Source organism: Acinonyx jubatus, chromosome D4 (assembly GCF_027475565.1).
Source record: "Acinonyx jubatus isolate Ajub_Pintada_27869175 chromosome D4, VMU_Ajub_asm_v1.0, whole genome shotgun sequence".
Taxonomy (NCBI): Eukaryota; Metazoa; Chordata; class Mammalia; order Carnivora; family Felidae; genus Acinonyx; species Acinonyx jubatus.
In genome coordinates, this window is record NC_069391.1 from 53,662,744 (window position 1) to 53,687,277 (window position 24,534).

The 24,534-nt window shown below is 39.8% G+C and overlaps 1 protein-coding gene across 8 annotated transcripts in view; it reads left to right on the top strand.

Annotated features, from left to right (window-relative positions):
• Nucleotides 1-2,206: 2,206 nt before the first annotated feature.
• ZDHHC21 (zinc finger DHHC-type palmitoyltransferase 21) overlaps nt 2,207-24,534 on the top strand; it is a 69,381-nt gene continuing 47,053 nt past the window's right edge. Inside the window, exons 1-6 of one of the 8 annotated variants that reach the window (XM_053205089.1) lie at nt 2,651-2,791; nt 3,857-3,946; nt 10,284-10,415; nt 11,072-11,208; nt 18,005-18,202; nt 19,487-19,585. In XM_053205089.1, the coding sequence (XP_053061064.1) occupies nt 18,049-18,202; nt 19,487-19,585 (253 nt within the window). In that variant the 5' untranslated portion in view covers nt 2,651-2,791; nt 3,857-3,946; nt 10,284-10,415; nt 11,072-11,208; nt 18,005-18,048. Of the gene's footprint in view, nt 2,227-2,641; nt 2,792-3,856; nt 3,947-10,283; nt 10,416-11,054; nt 11,209-11,265; nt 14,111-18,004; nt 18,203-19,486; nt 19,586-24,534 lie in introns of those variants that run through there. The other 7 variants (XM_053205090.1, XM_027047226.2, XM_027047225.2 and 4 more) reach the window with 7 other exon arrangements.

Below are 24,534 nucleotides of genomic sequence, written 5' to 3' on the forward strand. Positions count from 1 at the left end.
ATGAGTCCTAGGAAGGATGAAATAGACTACAATTCTGGAGGGAGAATATGGTTAGGACATATATCTTATCCCCATCCTTACAGGAAATAGAAAATCTCCTCAAAAAGATTGCATGATGCCATATCTCCCTTACCATCTCATTATAACACAGGAGTCAAGTATGTGGGTTGCAATATGATACAGCCATGTTTATGAGGTGACCTTCAGCATAAGGGATAGATCGGCCCTTGATTATACTTCTTAAGTGCCCATGCTAAGAAGCCTCATGATTTTGAGAATGATTTTCCCGCCACTTCTCTTCTTCCATGTCTTTCTTTTTCTTCCTTCCTTCCTTTCTTTCCTCCTTTCTGTTTTCTTTCTTTCTTTCTTTCTTTCTTTCTTTCTTTCTTTCTTTCCTCCTTTCTGTTTTCTTTCTTTCTTTCTTTCTTTCTTTCTTTCTTTCTTTCCTCCTTTCTGTTTTCTTTCTTTCTTTCTTTCTTTCTTTCTTTCTTTCTTTCTTTCTTTCTTTCTTCCGAGTGCAAGTGAGCAAGGGGCAGAGACACAGGGAGAGAGAATCCCAGGAAAGGGCAGAAATGGGAGAGAGAGAGAAAGAGAGAAGCGGGGCTCGAGCTCACCTGATGCAGAGCTCAAGCTCTCCAACTGTGAGATCATGATCTGTGCCGAAGTCAGATGCTTAACCGACTGAGCCAGCCAGGTGCCCTCTCCTTCCATGTCTTTCTTAGAAAATCCTCCGTGGAATTGATCTGGCTGATAAGAGACAGGCTAACACATGAAAAAAAAAAAAAGGCACAAAAAATACATACACTTAAAATTGTCACATGCATTTGCGTGCTGGTCAACTAATTCTCATTTTGGCACTTGTTGAAATCATTTGTCGCATATTATTCCTCTCACAACAGAATACTAAAAGAGAGCAAAATAATATGCAATTCATGTATTTGAACTGTGGAAGTAAAACCACATGTTTCCCCTTCTCCTGAAGTGACTAGTTATTTGTATTATTTCTTTTCAAACAAACCAAGTCACAAAAATCCTACTACATAAAATGCATTATGAAAATCAAAGACAATTCTTTCAAGAGCAATCGTCACAGCCTTCCAACCTTGCTGTGCCTAAATGGAAGAGCCGGTTTCTTAATCTGAAAGGCAATAAAACTTGCATATAGTCAAATCAATCCCTACCACTGAGTTTCTTTGAGGGTAGAAGACACTATTCCAGGGCAGTAGTTCTAAAACTGGAGGGTGCATTAGAATCACCTGGAAGTCTCATGAAACCAGATTGCTAGGCTTCACGCCTGCTAAAGTTCCTAATACAATAGATCTGGGATGGAGCTGGAGAATGCGGATCTCTCGCATTCTGGTGATGGTGCCGGTGAGGACTTGGATAACAACTGATCTAGGTCTTGAAGGTCCTAAGGTGTTTGTAAACAATTCGCAAACCAGAACAGAACATGTTTAAAAATACCTAGCAATGCAAGGTCACCTGTTTCAAAACCCCTAGCGATAGAAGGTAACATAAGGGTCCAAAGCAAGATTCAGTGTGTGTGTGATCGAAGTGCCCTGGTGGGAGAGGACTCTGGGCTGGCAGGATTTGAACTGACTCCCAAATCTAGATCAAGGTCATCAGAGAGAAGGATGAAGGGCATCCTAGGAAGGGTAAATGGACCAAGTTAGTTTGAGCTAGGACTGGAGGGGTAAGCTTGTGAAGGGCTTTCAATACCATCCTGTAAAGAAGTTCGGATTTGATGCATCAAGTAATATTCTTCTATCCATACATTGTCTCTTCCTGTGGCATGCAGACACAAAGGCTTGGCTCTCTACATTACCGCAGGCATTGCAGTACTGTATCCCAAGTACTGTTTAGCTTAGGTGTGGGAAGAGAGGGGAGGTTCTAGTGTATCTCTGATGTTCGGTAAGATACTAACTTAGACCGGGAGGTGGATTATTTACAATGTTGAGTCGACTTATTTTTCCTAGGTTGCAGGGATGGGAAATCAGGCAACTTTTGAATGTCTCCTTACATACGGCGAAAAGCTTGTTCGGGTGTGGACTGAGGTCGCCCACAGGAATAGGAAACCTCTTAGTTGGCTGGGGCAATTCCAGGTGTAGGATCACCTGGAGATCTTGTTAAAATGCAGATACTGAGTCAGCAGATCTGAGGTTGTGCATTTCTAACAGGTTCCCAGAGGATGCAGGTGCTGCGGGCCGGGCCGCGCTTTGAAACAAGGTACCAGGGGACATCCAGAGCGCGTTGGGGGAAGAGAGGCCTGTTGACCATTATCCCTGAAGGAATGAGGATAGTTGCAATCCTTAAAGGGAGGCCTCTCTGCAGTTCCCCACATAGGGGGGACGGGGAGGGTGTGGGGACAAAGAGAAGGACGGCCAGGGCACAGCTGGGAAGGTGGCACCGGGGGAGAGGGAGGCGGCGAGGTGCGTCAGGTACGAGTGTTCCGGTGACGGCGGTCCCGCGGGGCAAGCGGCCTGGGGTCCGCGGCGCGCCTCCTCCCGGCCAAGGCGCGATTTCTGCTCTTTCGGCCCTCGGCGGCTCCCATCGCGGCTCCCGGGAGCGGCGCGGAGACCGCGACGGCGGCAGCCGGTGGCTCCGGCGCGCGGGCGGGCGCACACCCACCCCGCCGGCCCCGGCGCTCCGGCTCCCGGAAGCGGAAGGGGAGCGCGGCCCGGCCTGGGAGACGGCGGCGGCGCCGGAGGAGGAGGAGGAGGAGGAGGAGGAGGGGGAGAGCCGCTGGCGGCCGCGAGAGCACCGGCGGCGAGAGGCGAGCCCGCCGGCGCCGGTGAGTGTGTGCAGGCGCGGGGCCGACGCGGCTGCCCCCACCCCCACGCCCCCCGCCTTCGCCCCGCAGGGCCCCGGCCGCCGCTGCCCGGCGCCCGCCGCCCTCACCTGGCCGCGCTCCCGCCCCGCGTCCAGCCCCTCCCCGCACCTGCCCCCCGCCCCGAACCCGGCTCGCCGCGGGCCCGGCGGGTCTCTCAGCAGCTGCAGCAGAGCCGCAGCCGCCCGCCAGCTTCCCCTCCCAGAACTGGTGGCAGGGGTGGGGGTGGGTTCCTGCTCCGGTCGAGGTGATTTGGGGTAGTATTTTTTTTTTTTTTAATTTGTTAAATGTGTGTCCCGAGTTTATCGCCTGGAAACTACAGTTTTCCCTCTCTGCACCCCCGCCCAGAGACCTGCGCAGGGATCCCGGGTTTATTTATGCTACCACAGCCTTTCATTCATTTCCAGATCCCTGGTGTGGGGCTGCAGAGGACTAGCAGGAGCAGAAATAGTTTGCTCCTTTATTGACCTTCTGCCTCCCTCCCCCGGATCCAAGAGTGATTTTGAGAAAATGGCTCACGGATGGCAGCAGTTTGCGCTTGTTACCATTCGCTGTAATAAATAGGTCGCTGGATTTTAAGTGGGGAGTCCATTTAAAGTTGTGGTTTCTCAAGCTATATTTGGGTCACATCTTAAAATCCCTTGTGAGTCAGTCAGTGGAGGATGTCTGTATCTCTAGGGCTGAGAGAACCTGACCGGTTATTACTCGAAAATATTGCAGCATAGCAGTCCATAAAAGTACAAGGGGGGGGGGGGGCGGGGAATCAAGGTCATTGTGGGTGGGTCATAAATCATAGTGTAAAGTTACAGCCTGAAAGACGACTGAGGATAATTAAGCACAAGTTGTGTCAAATGGATCCTCAGCCTAGGATGCTAATATGTAACCTTTAAAAAGAATTCACTACCTTCCTTGTGGTAGTCATAATAATAATAACAACGAATAATAATAGTTATCATTTGATGACCGCCTGGTATGTGCTGTCCCTGGCTTTTTTGTGTAATGTCTTGTTAAATCCTTCCATTTCTTCAGATTTTACGGATGAAGTCCAGAGCGGTGTTTTATTTTTCTTTAGTTGTGCAATCTCTTAATGGCCAAAAAGATTTTTGAAGAAGAGATGAGGTGAGAAATCAATGGGAAGGAAAGAACTAAATGAGATTTAGTGTAGTGGAAAGAAAAACGACATTCTAGTCCCATTGCTTGGCACAATCTAGCTCTGGGGTCATGGATAGGCCAGTGACCCATGCTGTTTTCTCAGCTATACAACTAAGGAGTTAGGCTAAATTCTTTAAGGCTTATTTTTGCTTTCCCATACTACTTGGCATATGCTACGTTTGTAATTAATTTAAAACCCTTTAACATGCATGTTAAAAGCACATTTTAAGCATTTACCTGAAGAAGTATTGGTAAAATTATATCAAAATATAACTAAATATATATTTCCATACTTTTGGAATAGTACGTGGCCTAGTTCTAGAATTCCTCATTGGGGATGTAAAACAATGGGATTGTATCAGGTCCCTTCTGTTAAATGTAACATACTTTAGAAGCTATAATTGGAATAAATGAAACAGAGCGTATTTTAAATGATGGTAACTGTCACACTGCCTATCTCTGGGGTATTTTATTTAATAAAATAAATGCATTTTAAGATGCATCCATGTAACCACCGGCTTAACAGGTAGATTCTAAAGAAGTAATAATCAGTGAATCACAACATTTTTACTTATTTGCCCACTGCCCGATTTCTGTTATTCATAGGGATTGATTCCGAACCTGTGGAAGAGTGCGTGGATAACATAATGTCACGTATTAGTGAAGAAACTAATTGAGAAGTCTAGTATTGTCTCCATGGAGCTTTTTTCTGGGATTGAAATGGAGTGTGAGTCAATACAGCCTTTTTCAGCGTAGAATGCTTCATAGTCGTATCAGTATTAACAGGCATAACAGGGAAGGCGGAGGAAAAGCCATTTTTATTACCGGGGACTTGTTCCCTAAGCTCAGTTTTACTTTATATTAAGGCATAAAGGAATTTTATATTGCTTTAGTAAAACATTAGGGCTCAGATTCAATTTTTCGAGTGCACTAAATATAAATGGCATTTTAACATCCAGTAGAATAATTAGTGCATTTATGCTTCTTATTAAAGTTGAAAATATTTGAACTATTTTGAATCCGTGAAAAACACAGGTAAAAGACAAGAAAAGGTGGAAAACCCCCAGTGTTTCTTGTAGGCGGCATAGTGACTTTTTTGGTTCAGCATCTTTGGTAAATTGAATAAACCTAGTTATTCACAGATGTGCGTACTCTCTCTGCACTGCTCTCTCTGGGGGTTATCTCCCCCCAAAATACCTTAGTGTGATGGTAGTTTATTTACTTCTCTCCCTCTTTTGATGTTCCCTAGGAAAAAGATGGGACTTTTCCAAAGTTTGTCGTTGGCCTTTTACGTTTCCCATTTGTGCTTTTTCCCTTGGGTAGATTAACCTCATTTAAGAGCCTGAGCAGATATCTGCTCTCTCCATCTACCTGTTACTGCTTCCACAAAAGGGCAGGTTAGGTAAAATTAGTATTTTACCACTCACTGATTAATTTTATTGTAGTTATAACTCAACACGCTAGGTGTGATCTCAACCAGGCTTCTGATTTTAAGCCTTTTATCCCATAATTATGGAATGAAACCTAACCTACTGCAGGGTGTTCAGCTTCAAGCAAGTCAGGAGTGATTTTTTTTTTTTTTCTCGTTTAGTGTTGTTATTTTCTTTTTTTTTTAGTTTTGAGAGAGAGAAAAAGCGTGAGTGGGGGAGGGGCATAGAGAGAGGAGAGAGAGCGAGAATCCCAAGCAGGCTCCCCATCAGCAGTGAGTAACCTGATGTGGGGCTTGAACTCACAAACTGTGAGATCACGACCTGAGCCAAAGTTGGACACTTAACGAACTGAGCCACCCAGGCACTTGGTCTTTTAGTGTTATTCTTAAACTGAGCCTGCTTTGGTAAACTTGGTGTGAAAGACCTCTGATTTAGGGTTTTTTGTTTTTTTCTTTTTTCAACCTATCTTGGTGTAGTGGGTGCTAGGGGTAAGTCGCTAGTTTCCCTTCCCCCTTGGAAGAACTTGCCAGGTTCATTTCTGGCTTTTACTGTATCCGAAGGGTTTCCTTGTGCCATGTTTGAAGCCAAAGCTTATCTGTTGTCTTCCGTCCCTGCTCTGCATTCAACTCCAATTCTTTTCTTGTCTTTCCTGGCCCTTTCCCGCATCCCTGCCTTCCTACATGAAGATTCCCATGCCGACATTTTGTACTGACTGAAGCAACATTTGGTCTCTTTAATTCATATCGTCCACACCTTCCGAGCTATTTGTACTTTCTGTTAGGAGATTCTGATGAAGTGTGTCCCTGTAGTGCAATATTTTTAATAGAGATATTAACTTACCTTTATTTCTCACTCATGAAGCAGGTACACAGAGGAGTAATGGCTCATGTTCAGTTTTGCCTAGAATGGAGTGATTTGAAGACCTGTTCTAGAAGCAGGTTCATGAGACCATTGATGGCGCAAGGGTGTTCTGCTTTGACACCTCTGCCCACCACATTTTCACAGAGTCTTCTTGGAGAACTCAGCGTTGAGTCAAAGTTCCCGACTTCACTAACTCATTGTTCACTAATTTCTGAAATTGGGTCCTGATTTGCTCCCATGTTTCCGTCCTTAACTTACCAGCCCAAAGAGATTGGGTTTACGGGTTTTACTTCAGTCTCTCTGTTTGAGATCAGATCTCTGTTTTCGGTTTTCTGCTTGAGGAGACCTCATGCCAACATGTGGAAAGAAAACTTCTCTCTATGCTTCTAGTACATACCAGCTGAGCGGCTGGGTCTCCTGAGATTGCTCATCTTTGACAAGTGTTCTCAGATGTTAGCTTTAGAGGAAGTAGAGCTGGGGCGTGGTTAAGTTGTATCACGACTCGATTTTTAAAAATGGGGACCCAGAAACATCTGGAGTTTACAAGACTAGAAGTAAAACTTCTTTTTGTCTCTCTTCCTCTCCTATCCCCACTCCCCTTTCAAGTTACTATTTTGAGAGTTCCTTATCATTTGTCAGGCAGTTTCTCATTTAAGCATGATGACAATTCCAGGAGTTATTTTTATCACCATTTTACAGATGGCTAAACTGAAGCTTGAGAAGAAACTGCAGCCTGGAGAGCTAATAAGCTGTGTCAGAATTTGAATGTGGCTCTCTTTTTCGTATCCCCACAGGGTCAATTTCCTACGCTGTTGAAATAAACTGAATACCTATGTGTATTTAAAAAATTGAATTACATCGTTGGCTAATTGTTAGAGACAGCTATAGCCTGATAGTTTAGGTAGAATTATTTAATGTGGCCAATTTTCAGAGTAGATAACATCAGAAGTTAAATGTCTGTATAAATATGTTTAAAAGTATATAGTTGTAACTTTATTTTCAGAAGCAGTTATAAGTTTAGGGGTGCCTGGGTGGCTCAGTCCGTTAAGCGTCTAACTTCGACTCAGGTCATGATCTCACGGTTGGTGGATTCAAGCCCCGCATCGGGCTCTGTGCTGACAGCTCAGAGCCTGGAGCCTGCTTCAGATTCTGTGTCTCCTTCTCTCTGTACCTCCCCTGCTTGCACTCTGCCTCTGTCTCTCTCAAAAATACACAGACATTAAAAAATATTTTTAAAAATTAAAAAAAGCAATTATAAGTTTAAATTTTATATTTTCACATATTAACCATCTCTCTTGGGAACTTTCTGTGGGAAGTTTTATTGTATTCTTTTAGAAATAGCAGTGTTAAGAATATTTAAGGACCCTTTATAGTTATGAAACTTTGGTACGTTCTTTGTTATCCCAAAATTACCTGAAGTTTTAAGCCTAGCATTGTTTCTGTCCCTCTTAGGTGAGATTTGATTCCGTGATGTCAGTGAGACTGTTGAATTAGATAAAATGTTTATCCCATTTGGATGCTATCTCTGGCTGCAGGGTGGCTGTAATAACTGTAAATGTAGGAGGTGTCCTGGAGTCTAAGCCAGTGAATGACTGCGGTTTGACTCATAGACGGTTGACTTGTGCTATTACCTAATAATACTGACAGGAAGTACTGTTTTGCTGAAACATTAGGAAGCCACCCTGGAATCCGAGCCATAGCAGCATTGTTGACTTAGGCCATGTTTCAGAATATTTTGTTGTACCACATTTAATTCTGTGTGAGATTATTTTCTAGAGGAAGATGAATACGTTCATTTGCTCTTAGAGTAGCAGCTCCCCTACTTTGTCATTCCATATTTTGTCTCTAAAAATCAAAGGTGCAGGCAAGGAAACCATTCTTAGCTTAGTTCAGAAAGTTAGAGTAGAAACAAATTATATTCGACAATCTGACAATCACGGACCACAGAGTAATTGATGCTGGGAGAAAATACAGTTACAAAAATCTATACAGGGAATGGAAATGATAATGATTTTGGTGTATTTTTCACATCCTCAGTATGTAACAGTTTCCTTTTGCTTTGGTAAGCAGTATGCTTAACAAACTTGTAACTTGTTTATTTCCTGTCTTGGAGAATGGTACCACCCTTTACATAGTCCCTAAGCGGAAAACTTGGGAGCCATCCTACAACCTGCCCTTTGATTCCAATTGATCACCAAGTTCTATCAGTTTTACTTATTAAATTTTTTTAAGTTTATTTATTTATTTTGAGAGAGAGAGAGAGAGAGAACATGTGAGCAGGGGAGGGGCAGAGAGGGAGAGAGAGAATCTCAAGCAGTCTCTGCTCTGTCAGCACAGAGCCTGACGCGGGGCTCGATCTCACGAATCATGGGATCAGGACCTGAGCCACGATCAAGAGTTGGCTGCTTAGCCGACTGAGCCACCCAGGTGCCCTAGTTTTACTCGTTAAATTCTTAATCTGTCCTTTTCCACATGCCTCCTGTCTTAAGTGTTCCTTCTTCACCCCCTCCTCTCCGCACCCCCCTTCTAAGTCACTGCTGTTGTGGCCTTATCATGTACCCTCATTTCTCACCTGGGTGACCAGTAGCTTATTTTATATAGTCAGTTTTGGAGCACTATCCATCCGCCCAAGTCCATTCTTCATAGCATGGCTATTCTTTCCAAGGTGCAGACTTCATCATGGTATTCTTCTCCCTGAAATCCTACAGTGATTTCCCACTCTGCCAAGCGCAAAGTCCAGACTCATTGGCATAGTTTAACAGTGTTTTTCACTGGGATCACTCGTTTCTTGTGGGTCATGAAATCACTTGAGTGGGCTGTGACTAGAATTATGTATGTATTTAAAATGAACTAGAATAAAATAGAAGAACAGTAGCGGAGTACATCACGTATATTAAATAGACTTTTTCAGTCATGTATTTCATATAATCAGAGTGGCAAACATTTATATTTCTGTGTGTACTGATGTTGTAATGAAGTATATTTCTTGGAGTTGAGTGTGCTCCGAAGGTTAAACATGTTTTACGTCATTCTTCCATGTGCAATGACCAGGCATGTCACTTTACTAGGGTTTTCTCTGCCTGCTTTTGTACTTTTGCTTCTTTTGCTCCCGTGGTCAGAAGAGCCTCCGTTCTTTGACGCGCTAACTCACAGGTTTACTCTCTCCAGAAACCTTTTCCTGATGGCAGCTTACCATGAGAAATGCATTCTGTATTGCCACCTTGTATGCACATAAATACTCACATAACTGAAAAAAGTTCCATGAGCCAATACCCATCTTCTATGAGATGCATTCTTGCCCTCTTGCCCCCTATCTTATGTTGTCTTACATGGTATCTATCTTGTCTGTTTACTAGTCTGTCTCCATTGAGGATGGGGCCCATCTCTTTTTTATCTGTATCCAGTGCAGAGGCATAATGTACAGTCAATAGAGGTTAATTGAATTAGTGAAATACTGAATTGGTAGATGTATATTATCTAGAACTCTCTACGGTATTATTATTTAAGCTTGAACTATAGAAGCTAACTTTTATGGTTGATTCTCTTAACGGTTCATTATAGGAGGATAACTTTTCCTTACAGCATTTTAAACTAAAACTTGCTTCTATTTTAAACTCTTCATTTTATGTTAATCAGTTGCAATTGGATAGTTGTAGCCTCACATCTTGATAGACATTACATTGCATCTTGTCTCATGCGTGATCTCAGAATCTGTTGTCATTTTGTGCTTTGTGGTCAAGAGTTTGATGAAGCCCAAATGTTGGACACAGGATACTAATTTGATTTTATGGGAACTGGGTGGTTTCAAAAGAGAGAACTTTCATGTATGATGGAAATCAAGTGCAGATTTTGGGGGAGATGGGGTGGGAAATGAAAACAAAGTCAGGTGAAATGGAGTTCTCTTATTTCTGACTTTAAAACCTTTGTAATTGACATTTTCACAGTCAGAATATTTTAGTGGCTTATAATTTTTATCTTTTGTGAGAGATCATTATTTGTTAAATCATTAATAGATTCTCATGGAGAACGGTTATTGAGGAGAGATCCATTTGTTGGGATGTAATTAAAAAAAGAATGAATCAAGATAAAACCTCTAAATGCAAGTACCAGAAAAATTACAACACATCTCGGTGAATTTCCAATTGGTAAGTCTACATTTAATTTTATGCGGGAATATGTTTCTGTATTATGTGTCTTAGTATCCTTAAAGTCTTATGTTTAGATACATTAAATAATTTCTAAAAAAATTTCTAAAAAAAGATAACTGTAGTTACATTATGTTTATTTAAAACATTTCATATTCGGGGCGCCTGGGTGGCGCAGTCGGTTAAGCGTCCGACTTCAGCCAGGTCACGATCTCGCGGTCCGTGAGTTTGAGCCCCGCGTCAGGCTCTGGGCTGATGGCTCGGAGCCTGGAGCCTGTTTCCGATTCTGTGTCTCCCTCTCTCTCTGCCCCTCCCCCGTTCATGCTCTGTCTCTCTCTGTCCCAAAAATAAATAAACGTTGAAAAAAAAAATTAAAACATTTCATATTAAATTTTAGTTAGACATTTTCTTAAATAAGAAATTTCTTTTTCCATGAGAAAAGTAATTTGTACGTAATATGAATTTCAGAAACATTTTCTGAATTACAAATTTGATATGGCTTGCAGCTGATGCTTCTGCACTACATTTAAAAAAATACTAATTTTAAAACCATTTAATATAAGGGTAATAAATATAGTGATAACGAGAGACTTAAATATTTTGTGTATAAGGTTGTGGTGTCTAATCAGACTCCCTCAGCTTTCTTTATTTTTCAGTTGGTGGAAAAGAATTTATAAGTACATATGTTTATTAACAAACTTAGAAGAACCCATAATCCATACATAGAAAGTGAGAGCTTTCTTCTCACTACTGTGTCCTTCGTAAGCCCAGTGATAACCACTCGTGTTAACAGGTTGGTGGATGTGTTTCCTTCTATACTTTTTTACTTACGCACACATGTTATTTTTTAAATAGTTTATTTATTTTGAGAGAGAGACAGAGAGACAGACCCAAGAGGGCCCCATGCTGTCAGCGCAGAGCCCGATGCGGGGCTCAAACTCATGAACTGTGAGATCATGACTTGAGCCGGAATGAAGAGTTGGACGCTTAACTGCCTGAGCCACCCAGGCACCCCTATATTTTTTTTGACAAAAAACAATAATGCCATACAAACTTTTCTGTAATTTGCTTTCCCCTGTAACACTTACATTTGAAAAATTTTAAACGCAAGAGTTGAAAAAATTTTATAGTGTAACATCTGAATATCCCTCACCTAGATAATATAACTAATGTTTTATTAAGCTTCGTCACATGCTCATCCATCTCTTGGTCCATCTGACAATCCACTTTTTTATTTTTTTTTGGCTCCGTTTCATAGTAAATTGCAGATATCAGTACATTTCTTCCCCTCCCTCCCCGATACTTCAGCCTGCGTATCATTAACTAGAGTTCAGTATTGGTTTATAGGGTTTTTTAAAAGGCATATTTACATACCATGAAATGCACCAGTCTTAAGTGTACGTTTGCTGACTTTTGACAGATTCATAACCTGTGTATCTCAGACTCCTAGCAAGATAGAGATCTTTGTGAGGGAACCAGAAAGTTCCCTTTATGCCTTTTCTTGTCTATCATTATCCTCCTCTCCTCCAGGAAACCACTGTTAAGCCTTTTCTCATACAACTTGCATTCTTTCATTCAGCACTTTGTGGGGGTAGCCACCTGCCGATCTAGATCTACCTCCTTTTCTCCTTTCTTTTTTTCTTATAAAATTGTGGTAGCTTGGGGGTACCTGGGTGGCTCAGTCGGTTAAGCATCCGACTTCGGCTCAGGTCACCATCTCACGGTTCGGGAGTTTGAGCCCTGCATCAGGCTCTCTGCTGTCAGCAAGAAGCCCGCTTCACATCCTCTTTTCCCCCCTTCTCTCTGCCCCTCCCTTGCTCGCGCTCTCTCTCTCAAAAATAAACATAAAAAAATTAAAATTGCAGTGGCTTGGAAATAGTCTACACCTTGGAGGTCTCATAGCTTATTTGACCATCCCCCTCCCTCTTCGTGAACATTGAAGTTGTGCCATATCTTTACGATTATGAAAGGCACTGTGTACAACACCTCGAATGTATATCTACCTCTACACTCCGATGAGTACCTTGGTAGCTATGACTAGAAATAAACTACTGGGTCAAAGAGTTTGACATTTTAATAGAGACTGCTAAATTGCCCTCTGAAGATGATTGTATCAGTTTACATGCATACCAGCAATGGGTGAGAGTGTCCTCTCCTGTACGCTCTCTCAAGACTGGATAATCCGTCTTTCTAAAAGGTTTTAAATACAAGGGATGAAAAATAGGCCTAGTTATTTCACATTTTCCTCATCAGTAATGATGAGCCACTGAATTTTTTTCCTTTGTGAATTGCTTCTCTATGTATTTACTTCATATGCCTCTTACCAGTCATACGTTGTAATCTGTTTGTTTAATGTTTATTTATTTATTTTGAGAGAGTGAGAGAGAGATGGCACCAACAGGGGAGGGGCAGAGAGAGAGAGGGGGAGAGAGAGAATCCCAAGCAGGCTCTGCACTATCAGTGCAGAGCCCCATGCAAGGCTCGAACTCCTGAACTGTGAGATCATAACCTGAGCCGAAACCAAGAGTTGGATGGACAGTTAACTGACTGAGCCACCCAGGTGCCCTGTTGTAATGTTTCTTTAAAAGGGATGCTGTATCTTTTAACTTCATCTTTGGTGTGTTTTAGGCTTCACAAATTTTAATCCTCATGTGGTTACGCTTCACTTACGGGTCTTGTTTGTGAAGGTCTTACTCATTCTGAGATTATAAAACCACTTGCTGTTTTCGTCTACTACTCTTGCTTTTTATTTGGCATTTGGAAGAGAAAAATCACTGTGAACTGAGGTGACAGGAAGAATTTCATAGGGAGAGTGAGATTCAAATTGACCTTGAATTATGACTTGAATTGAAATAGAAGTAAGCAAAATAATGGGGCCATTTCGGATAGGAGGAATGAGAGAAGGAATATTTTTTTCATATTCACAAACAGTCATAAGACCAGTGGCTGAGGCGGAGAGTCCTATAAAACTGGAAGTTTCGAGCTCACATTTCTAGATTTCCTGTAAATACTTTTGGCCAATTTTTATCATTTTCTGAAATGTGCATTTTGATGTTATCATTTTCTGTCATATAATAGTTTTCCAAATCCCTTTCTTTTCCGAGTGACTCGAATATTCTTCCCGAGGAAAATACATGGTAAAATTTAGTTGCCTGAAAAGGCAAGAAAAGAAAGGTGGTTTCCTACTAGAATGGTTTGAGTGTTGTAAATATTTATGTAGTCTGGTTTATTAGAGTTGAATTATAATATCTTTTAAAAAAGTTTGTGCGGTAGTAATTTACATCATTATTGAAGTTAGTCATGGCACTCAAGTCGAGTTACCAGATAGCAATCTTCAAAAATGTTGAAGTACCAGTAGGTCTACTAAGTTACATCAAAGTTCGAGTCATGAGCTCACCATTTAATGTACCAATTAGCATGTTCGAATCTCTATAGCTAATGAAAGTATTTTACAAATGCCACCCTGGAGACCGAACAGCAGCAGTGTGTTCAGTTCAGTTGTGGGTCAGGATGCGTAATAGTTTCTGTTCAGCCGGAAGCCACGCCTGGTGGATATTAAGCGAGTGGAGTGACCCTACAACTCTGCCAGTTACGTGTCTCTGGTTGTAACCTGATTTGGAGCTCTGGGAAGACTGCTGTTTGCTTCTGGACAGTCTAGCTGTAAGGCTTCTGTGGCACTAATTTTCGCTTATCAGGTATTTAAAAAAAAACAAAACATTCACCATCTCATTCATTGTTTTCTTTGTCTATCCTTGGCTTACTTTTCCTTGGGGATGCTTATGCTTTTAGAGCTTGTTGTCTGTATCTTTTACATGCAGGAAGAAAAGACACATTTAACTGTACTTTTCAGTATCTAGTATTTTCAGCTGTGAGAAATCTTTTGCAAGAAAAAATGTATTATTTTCTGGTAGAGGAGACTGCAGACAGTTCAAAAAAATGAATGAGTAACAGTTCTGCTGGTTGTTTTGCTGGCTTGTCTGCTTTTCCGTTTCTAATATTAATAAATTTAGAAATAAGTAATGAAAGTATCCTGTTCTCTGTAATTATTGGAATTCATGGTCTGTTTTCCAGTCCCGAACGGAACTGAAACATTGCAAGAAAGAAAGAAGGTACATGAAGTTAATAATATTGAGCATGTTGAGAAACAGAGCCTTCTGTCATTTCTTTTAGCACTTGATGGTTGGCAAGACTTTAAAAATAAACATTCTTTTTAATGTTTCCCATTTTAACTACGTAGACAGCATACCATTTGTATTTGAGCTCCTTCAGTTTTTAAAATGACGATACCCAGTGTACTCTGTGACTTTTCTCACTTTAATGATCCCAATAGGTCTTAATTTTCTAATTAAAAGGTAATGGAGTTCAACTTTTACTTTTTTAGGGCCTGGACACTTTTTCCTATTTTAGAATTCATACGTAAGGACCAGATCTGATTTAAACAGTTGGGTTGTGTTATATTTGCGTTCTTGCCTTTTTTTCTGTGGCTCCAGTATTTGCATGTTCTGAGGACAAGAGGATCAGGGTATTACTTTAAAATGAGCTAATCCTAAATCTTTTTTCCTAAAGAACATTGGCAAGACCTCTACAGGGGTGGTACCCTGAGTCTCTTCATCTGATGATAGTAAGGGATGAAAATCTGGGAGTCATTCTGGACTCTCTCCTCTGTAACTCCTAATATCCATTCAATTAGTAAAACCTACTGGGATGGTTGTAACTGTTTCCTCACTTGATCTCTTCTCCAAACCTAATTTTGGCTTTTGCCCTTTCTTAGCCTAACTGATCTCTAATTTGATCCTCGACACTAGAGCGTCGATAATTTTTTTTTTTTTAAGTATAAATGTCATTATGCTAACTTCCTTGCTTCGGTAGCTTTCCAGTGCCTAAGAACGAAGTCTCAGCATTGTAACATGGCGTCTTTATGCCATGATGTAGCCCCTTACTTCTCATCACTCGCTCTCCACTGAGAGCTTTATGATTTGTGATGGCAGTTTGTAACACTGCCTACAATTTTTGTCGTCTATACCTCCTGCTCTTCCTTCTGTTTGCAGTATTGTCACTTCTCTCTCTCTCTCTTTTTTTTTTAATTTTTAATTAATTTTTTGAGAGAGTGTAAAGTAGGTATGGGCAGAGAGAGAAGGGGACAGAGGATCCAAAGTGGGCTCTGCACTGACAGGCTGACAGCAGTGAGCTCGACCTGGGGCTTGAACTCACAAACCATGAGATCATGACCTGAGCCAAAGTCAGACACTCATCCGAGTCACCTGGGGGCCCCTTAATTTTTTGAGAGAGAGAGCACACGCGAGAGAGTGAGCAAGTATGGAAGGGGGGCAGAGGGAGAGAGAGAGAAGCCCGAGCAGGTTCCACACACTTAGTGTGGAGCCTGACGAGGGGCTCAATCCCATGACCCTGAGATCGGGACCTGAGCCAAAATCAAGAGTCAAATGCTCAACCGTCTGAGCCACCCAGGCACCCCTGGGTAACATTTACTCATCTTTTAAAACTGAACTCCTATTTTACCAGTTACAGGAAGTCGTGCCCTAATTTACCTAGTCTCCATCCTCTATGCCTCTGGTGACATCTTGTCCACATCTCTGGAGCTTAGCATGTTCTATTAAATCTTATGATTCTTTCCCCCACTAGGCTATTGGTTTCTTTAAGCAAAGGCAATGTCTCGTTCATCACTGTATCTATAATAACTTGTATAGACTGGAGGCTCCGTGAATAAATTTGTTGAACTGAGTTCAACTCCTTGCCCTAACGTTGAAGTCTTAGGGAAGCTTTTGGATCAGCTGTTCCTCGATATCGGTCAGCTCTATCAGAGACACCTGGGGAGCATTTTAAACCCTTTTATTGGTTTTTGAGCTTTACTCCATAAGGAATTATGATTCAGTAGATCTGGAGTGAGGGTTGTGAATAAGTATTTTTAAAAAGCTCCTCAGTTGATTCTGGTTTGTTTACAGGTTTGAGAAACATTGTCCTGGTTATTATTGTGTTATTCCATTGTATTTTCTATAAAAGGTGCCCCCTTGACCTTATATAGTAATTTATTGTTTAAGCTTATAAATTATATCCACTAAGGTAGGGATATATTTTACATCACTTTTTTGGTACCATAAATATTTTTAACACTCATATGAAAAAAGCCCCATTTAAATAGGGGGGGTCTCCTTTTTTTTTTTTTTTTTCTTTTCAAATTTGTACTTAATTCTCGTTAGTTAACATACAGTGCAATATTGGTTTCAGGAGTAGAATTCACTGGTTCATTACTTACATACGACACCCAGTGCTCATCCCAACAAGTGCCCCTTAATACCCATCCCCTCTCTAGCCCATCCCCCACCTATCTCCCTTATCAACCATCAGTTCTCTATCTGTAAGAGTCTCTTATGGTTTGTTGCCCTCTCTCTTCCCCACCCCCCTGCCCACGTTCCTTGGTTTTGTTTCTTAAATTCCACATATGAGTGAAATCATATGGTATTTGTCTTTCTCTGACTAACTTAATTTCGCTTAACAGAATACACTCTAGCTCTATCCATGTCATAGCAAATGGCAAGGTTTCATTCTTTTTGATGGCTGAGTGATATTCCATTGTATATGTATGTACACCACATGTTCTTTATCTGTTCTTCAGTCGATGGACATTTTTGGGCTCCCTCCATCGTTTGGCTATTGTTGATAATGCTGCTATAAACATTGGGGTGCATGTACTCCCTTCGAATTCGTATTTTTGTATCCTTTAGGTAAATACCAAATAGTGTAATTGCTGAATCATAGGGTAGTTCTATTTTTAACTTTTTGAGGAACCTCCATACTGTTCCCCAGAGTGTCTGCACCAGTTTGCGTTCCCACCAGTGGTGCAAGATGGTTCCCCTTTCTCCACATCCTTGCCAGCATTTTAAACAGGAGTCTTCTTGAGTTGATAGTAAGAAGATTAGTTGGGCTTCGTTCCATGAATTTAAATATTTTTGGCAATTTGTAATTCCTTTTCGCTTTTCATTAAAATTTTTTAAAATGATTTTTTAAGCGTTATATTGTGACTTAAACTAAATTGCACAAATCTTAAGTGTACAGCTCCGTGAATTTTTACATGTGTATGTACCCTTGAAGCACCACCTAGGTCAAGATACAGAACATTACTAGCCCCTCAAAGTTTCCCTTATGTCCTTTTCTAGTTAGTAAACACCCCTCCCACTACAAGATGACCACTATTTTGACTTGTGTGAGCATCTGTTAGTGTTACGATTAAAAGTTCTAAAAAATCTGGCACATATCTTTTGACCTGTGTCTCATTTGTCTTGGGTTAACCTATGGAATTACGGGGTTCGGGACAGACTTGTGTTTAACTTCAGAAGGTATTGCCAGTTTACGCTCCTATGATAGCAGTTCATGGTGGGAGCCAGAATTAAATTATGTGAAACTTATGATGAAACTTGAATGTCCTGAAAGTTCTGTTTTCCAGTGTGTTTCATTTTGTCAAAAATATGCAAAGAAAACTCCACGTCATTTTATAGTTGCCAGGAATGTAGTTTTGTTTTAGTTAAATAATTTTTTCTATATAAGTAATTTTTTTCTTTCTTACCTCTCCTTAGGGTCGTCTTCCTTGTGGGTTGGCAGGCAGTTGTAGGACTGCAAAATGGGTCTCCGGATTCACTTTGTTGTTGACCCACATGGTTGGTGCTGCATGGGTTTGATTGTCTTTGTCTGGTTATACAATATTGTCTTAATTCCCAAAATTGTCCTCTTTCCTCACTATGAAGAAGGACATATTCCAGGCATATTAATAATAAGTAAGTTTCTGATCTTTATTTCTTTATATTATTAAAGAATTTTCTCATTGTGAATGTATTTGGAGTATAGTGCCACTATGATAACCTTTCTTTTAGTATTGGTATTATTCATGTTATTTACTAAATTATGGAAGTTTTAAAAAGACTGGCTTTTCTCTGTTTTGCAGGGTTAGATAAATGTGGTCATCTCCATATCTAACTCTGCAAAACATATGAAGGTCATTTTGTTTAAAATGAAACTGGCACATTACTGCTATTTTGTGTGTGTCTGTGTATTTTTAATGTGTTTCTATTATGTACTTATTTCAAATGTGGAAGGAGTTTTCAGAATGAAGATGGTGTATATTACAGAAATGAGAATTTCATGATGAAAAAATTATTACGATGTTGTTTATGATAACGCTTTGAACTTCTGGATAATGATTTTCTGCTGTAGTTCATTTAGTGCGGGCTTGCTTATGATGAAAAGAATAAGATTGAAAATGATATATTTTACATGTACGTGGATGGCATTTACAGTTACCTTGTACATTATGTCATTTCGACCTCACAAGTGCTGTGGGTAACACGCTGTCTGTGGTACAAGGGATAAAACCGATCGGTACCATGCAGTCAGCCCTGAGGTTAGCGCTCAGACCAAGTTTCCTGTTACAGGTGCATTGCCTTCTCTTCACAGCCCCGCCCCCACCTCTGCCAAATGCCTATTTTTTATTCATTTAAAAGGCAGAATTATAATGAATGGATCTATTTTTCCTTACTGCTATTTTTCTAATTACTCTTAAAAACTCAAAATTTCTAGATTCTTTATTTTCACATTATGTAAATATTTTACGATCTATTGAAAGGAGCAATCGAATGTCACTAACTCAAGGTAATTTTGAAGCTAGCCAGTTGGAGGCATGAAAAAGTTTAATTGTAGGATAGGTTTTAAAATGCTGCTTTGATTCTGTCACATATAGTACATGTAGTAATTAAAAGGGAACCCATTCATTTATGCCATTATTGACAAGGAATTTGTTAATAAAAAAATCTGATTTATAACAAGTTTGTCAGTTGTTATGCAAAATAATATTTAAAGATAATACGTTTGAGAAAGTCCTCGTGGCAGTATTATTTGATGAATGAAATGAAATGGATCATTTAACTTTTCCATTTTAGTTTTTGAAAATTATCCTGATGGCATTAATGAAAATACACATTTAAAGTTTAAATATGCTTCTTGATAAAATGTTTTGAAGAATAAATGCCTCATTTACTTACTTAACTTTCTTATTTATTTCAAAGTATTCTATGGCATTGCCATATTTTGTCTGGTTGCTTTAGTGAGGGCCTCAATAACTGACCCAGGAAGACTCCCTGAGAACCCTAAGATTCCACATGGAGGTACGATACTCTTCAGATTTATCAATTTGACTGTACCTGCATTATTATTATCTTTGTGAATGCATTTTATAGCCTTTAGTATGTACTAATTACATATGTCATCTACGAGCTCTCAAGTCTTTTCTCAACTGTCTCCGTACTAGATTTCTTTCTTTATAGTTGCAAATGTCAGCTGACTCCTGTATCCCGCACTCCCTGACTCTTCTGTGTAGTTTACTTGTTTGCTTGTTTTTCTCGCCTCCCACACTACATCTGTATAGCCTGTGTGAGGGTGTAGATTTGTTATTTCGTTTTCTTCCTCGGTGTGAGGGTGTAGATTTGTTATTTCGTTTTCTTCCTCGGTTCGGTGCTGTATCCTTAGTGCCCGTCTCTGTCATTTGGTAGATGCTGGGTAAACACTGGTTGAGTGATACATAATTACCTGATGTATTTTTATTTCATAAAGGAATCTTTTTGATCGTGTCCCTCGCTTCGTGCATGATATTATAAATAGAATATTGCTTAGAGTCAATATTTGTGGTTTAATGATACTATTGCCTGTGTTTTTCCAAGTTCTAACAATTCAGTGAAAAATTTGACAGATTTTATTCTAGTGTCAGTTGAAGGTAATTTAGGATCAGTTTAATGCATGATAACCGTTCGAACCACAAAAATGAATTGAAAATGTGTTGCTTGTTTTATTGTGTGCTAGGGATAGTGACCCTTGCTTACCTTCTTTCCTCAGTTTCACTCTTTGGTCATTTGCCATATGAGCTTTGAGAACTCTCTGTACTTTCTTCTAATGAGAAATGTATAGGACTTTGTTCTACATTAGAGAGCCAGAATACTTTTTCTAGTACTTCAGTGATTTCCAAACTTGCTGCACATTAGAATCCGCAGGGGAGATTTTAAAAATTTCAATGTCCTGATCACCTATGTTAATTTAATCAGAATGTCTGGAGGTGGGAACCAGGTATCAATATTTTTCAAAGATCCCAGGTGATTGCAGTGTGTCAAAAATTGGGGAACCTATTAATTCCTTCTGAAATGAGATTAGTGACAAGTCACTTAAAGAATCTTCCTTAAGTCCCTGGTTGTTGTTTTTTGCTGCCCGTCATTTAGGGACATACTTGGCTTTGCAAGTTTGATGATTAAATGGGAATGATATGACACTGACGTTTACATAGCTGTGAGAGTTTTTGAGAACTGTGTCAAATATTTTGTTTCTATTAACTTATAGAAACAGTGTCACCATCACGTTGGTCTGTGGGCACACATGCACACGTGCACGTGTGTTTGCGGAGGGAGGGTGACAGTCTGCAGTTTGTACAGAACCTCTTTTCTCAACCAGCCCAAAGCGAAGGTTCTCTAACATCTTGATAAATGTGTTGCCTACTTCAACTCTAAAACCCACTGTTTCCAGAAAATTAGAGAAGCAGGTTTTTCCTAACCCATGACCCATTTCCTAGGAAATCTTTGTTTGCAGTGGTCACTCACACGCCTGCATGTATCAGATACTGCAAATCAGAGAAAGGGGCCAAAAAGGAACTTGAAAATCTCATATCCACAGACAGCAGCCACTACTCAGCTACAGTGAAATTGTCACGTAGGCCCAGTATTCTTAGATCTTAGAATTTTTAAAGAGAAAACAGAGAATCTCGGTTTTTAAGAGAAATTTCAGGATTTGAAGACAATTGACAGCTAATTAAAAATTTAAAAAACACTGGTTTTAAAACAATGCTAAACAAACTACGTGAAACCACCGGGTTACCTTTAGCTGACAGGCCCCAGTGATGGAGGACTGCGTGGCATCCTGCTGCTGTTTGGATGTCTGCGTCCTATCTGGTCACAGTTGACGTGTGGCCTGTTTTTCTTCCCTGAGTTCCGAAGACTTATCTTTTGCCCAGTTGAAAAAAAATACATTCATCATATTTCAGTGTTTCCAGAGTCTTTTCCTGTCTCCTCTCATCTGATCCTCGTGGCAATTTTATGAGGGAGGTAGACCGAATAATCAAGAGTGTAGACTGTCACACAGCAGGTTGTTAAAGACCTACCGTGACATCCCAACACTTGTCTCCATCATCTTGTTTACCGTGTATCTATAGAGAGATTAATAATTTAGCCCTTTATTCACCTTGGCTTTGATTCTGGGAAAAATTGAGGTTGTCATGTGCTTTGTGGTGATTTCCTGATTATTTTGTAAATCTGGTTTTAACTTAGTAAAAAATACAGAATTTTAACAGTGAAAAAATAATATAGCATGACCAGAGGGTTGGGGCCATAAAAAGTGACATTTACTCATTGCTGTTTTAAGGTTGAGCAGTTTTATATAAATGGTTTCTTTAGGAAAGGAAATGTAAGCCCCAGAACTTTTACAGTTTTAACCATGTTTTAATTGAATTACTCCAAAATATTTTACATCCCTTTCTGTTTTTTTTTTTTTTTTAAGTAGAATGAATTTAGTGTCAGTGTAACCCTCCAAATATAGGAGGCAGTTTGAATATAAGAGAATGTTGCATTATCTCTGCAAAGATTTCTCAGAATTTGGTTCTTTTAAACTTTTTGGTGTGTAGATGAAATAGTCAAATGAAATCATTGTCAATTTCTATTACTTAAATTAATCACATGCATGTTTGAAATATGTAAATATTGCATTATATTACTTTCAGGTTTTATGAAATGATTTTATTCAATCTTTTTAAAAAAAAACGCTTTATTGAGTATGATTCACACGCCATGTGATTCACCCATTTAAAGTGTACAATTTAGTGGTTTTAATACGTCCACAGAGTTGTGCAACCATTACTAAACCAATTTTATGTATGCATGTAAGTAAATAAGTAAGTAAGGTCTATGCCCAATGTGGGGCTTGAACTCCTAACCCAGACATCAACAGTTGCATGCTCTTCTGACTGAACCAACCAGGTGCCCCACCACAATCAATTTTAGAACATTTTCTTCTAAAAAAAAAAAACCTTTTTTTTTTTTTAACGTTTTTTTTATTTTTGAGAGACAGACAGAGAATGAGCAGGGGAGGTAAAGAGAGAGAAGGAGACAGAATCTGAAGCAGGCTCCAGGCTCTGAGCTGTCAGCACAGAGCCCGATGCGGGGCTTGAACTCACAAACCCCAAGATCACGACCTGAGCTGAAGTCAGATGTTTAACCAAATGAGCCACCCAGTCGCCCCTCAAACGTTTTGATCGTCAAGTTCTTATCTTACATGTTTGACTTCAGTGTTTTTGTCGTTAGTAGAGCCACTTTGAGTAGAGCCGCCCTGTTACAGAGCAAAATCCTCTAAGTTTTACAAACTGTAGCACATTTAAAGTTTGTGTGATAATGTCCCTTGACATTTTACCCTGAGCTATAGGGATGCACATGCTATTAATGCTCAGGGTTATGAATTCACTTGTAGTTTTGCTCCCCTCGCATTTCTTCTATTGCTTTTTGAAGGAGCTCTGCAAGACACTTCCTGTCATTTATTTTCTACTTTGGCAAGTGATTGTGTCAGGGAACCTCTGTGAAGAGCCAAATGTTGCATTGATTTTGGTAGTCTCAAGTTGTATTTTTCTCCCTAAAACATTACTTTGTGGTTTGAAATGCATATTAGGCTCTCTCAATGACTGTTAAGTCTTTTAAAAGGCTTAAATAGGAGGTTATTCCTCTCTCTGAGGGATAATTAAAACACCAAAAAAACCCCTTCCTTTGTATTTATTCATGCATTTACAGCATTAAGGGGATCCCTGATAAACTGAGGGTTGCTGGAGGGGAGACGGGTGGGGGGATGGGCTAAATGGGTGGTGGGCATTAAGGAGGACACTTGTTGGGATGAGCACTGGGTGTTGTATGTAAGTGAGGAGTCACTATATTCTAACCCTAAAACCAATACTACACTGTATGTTAACTAACTTGAACTTAAGTAAATAACAAAAAATAATAAACGGACATACACGCACACACACACACACACACACACACGAGGACCCATGCAAAACAATGTGATAATGTTCACTTAGGTTACTTAGGTTTACTCATTTTCTTTAATTTGTTTTATGTTTTGATTTTTCTCTCCTTAAAAAAGTCACTTTCAATTTTTTTTCCTTTAAACATTTCCTTTAAGAAAAAAATCAGTTTTCAATTTTTCTGTAACTACCATAAATGAGCAACTGGATTCTCTCTCCTATAGGCTTTTTTTTAAATTAAAAATTTTTATTTTCATCACTTACAAATTGTATTTTGCCTTCTGATTCTTTCCCATAGGCTTTTATTTTATATTAGATGGCTAGTGCAAAAGTCTTCAGACCTTAGAATATATCAGTCTCCAAGGTCACATTTGAACATGAATAAACCTTAAGGAAAGGGAGAAGATCAAGAAATGGTTTATAGATATGTAGGATAGGTTAAGGTGAATAGATTTTTTTTTCCCTTGCTATACAAGGCCTAAACCTAGATGATACTTTAATTAAATTTCTAGATATTTAAAGTAGTGCGTTTTTTTCCTTTGTTCCCCTCACACATAGGTGTGTATATGTGTGAAAATGAGTTTTTCAAAGATATTTCTCACTTTAGATACTTGTATAGTTTCTGAAATTTAACCAATTTAGCTCAGCTCTTTCTTTAAGCAAATTTATGATCCAGACCATACATTGGCAAACTCTTCTTTACTGTAAAGGGCCAGATAGTAAATATTTTGAGCTTTATAGACCATACAGCCCCTTAGCTCTGCTACTGTAGCCCAAAAGCTGCTATAGATAATGTGTCAATGAATGGGTTTAGCTGTGTTCAAATAAAACTTTATGTATGGACACTGGAATTCAAATATCATGTGTTTTACATTTCACAAATTCTTCTTGTTCTTTTCAATCACTGAAAATTGTAAAAACCGTTCTTAGCTCATGATTTGCCTGTGGACTATAGCTTGCCAACCGGTGGTCTGGACTCCAGAATTACAGGCTTTCTCTGACTATCGCCAA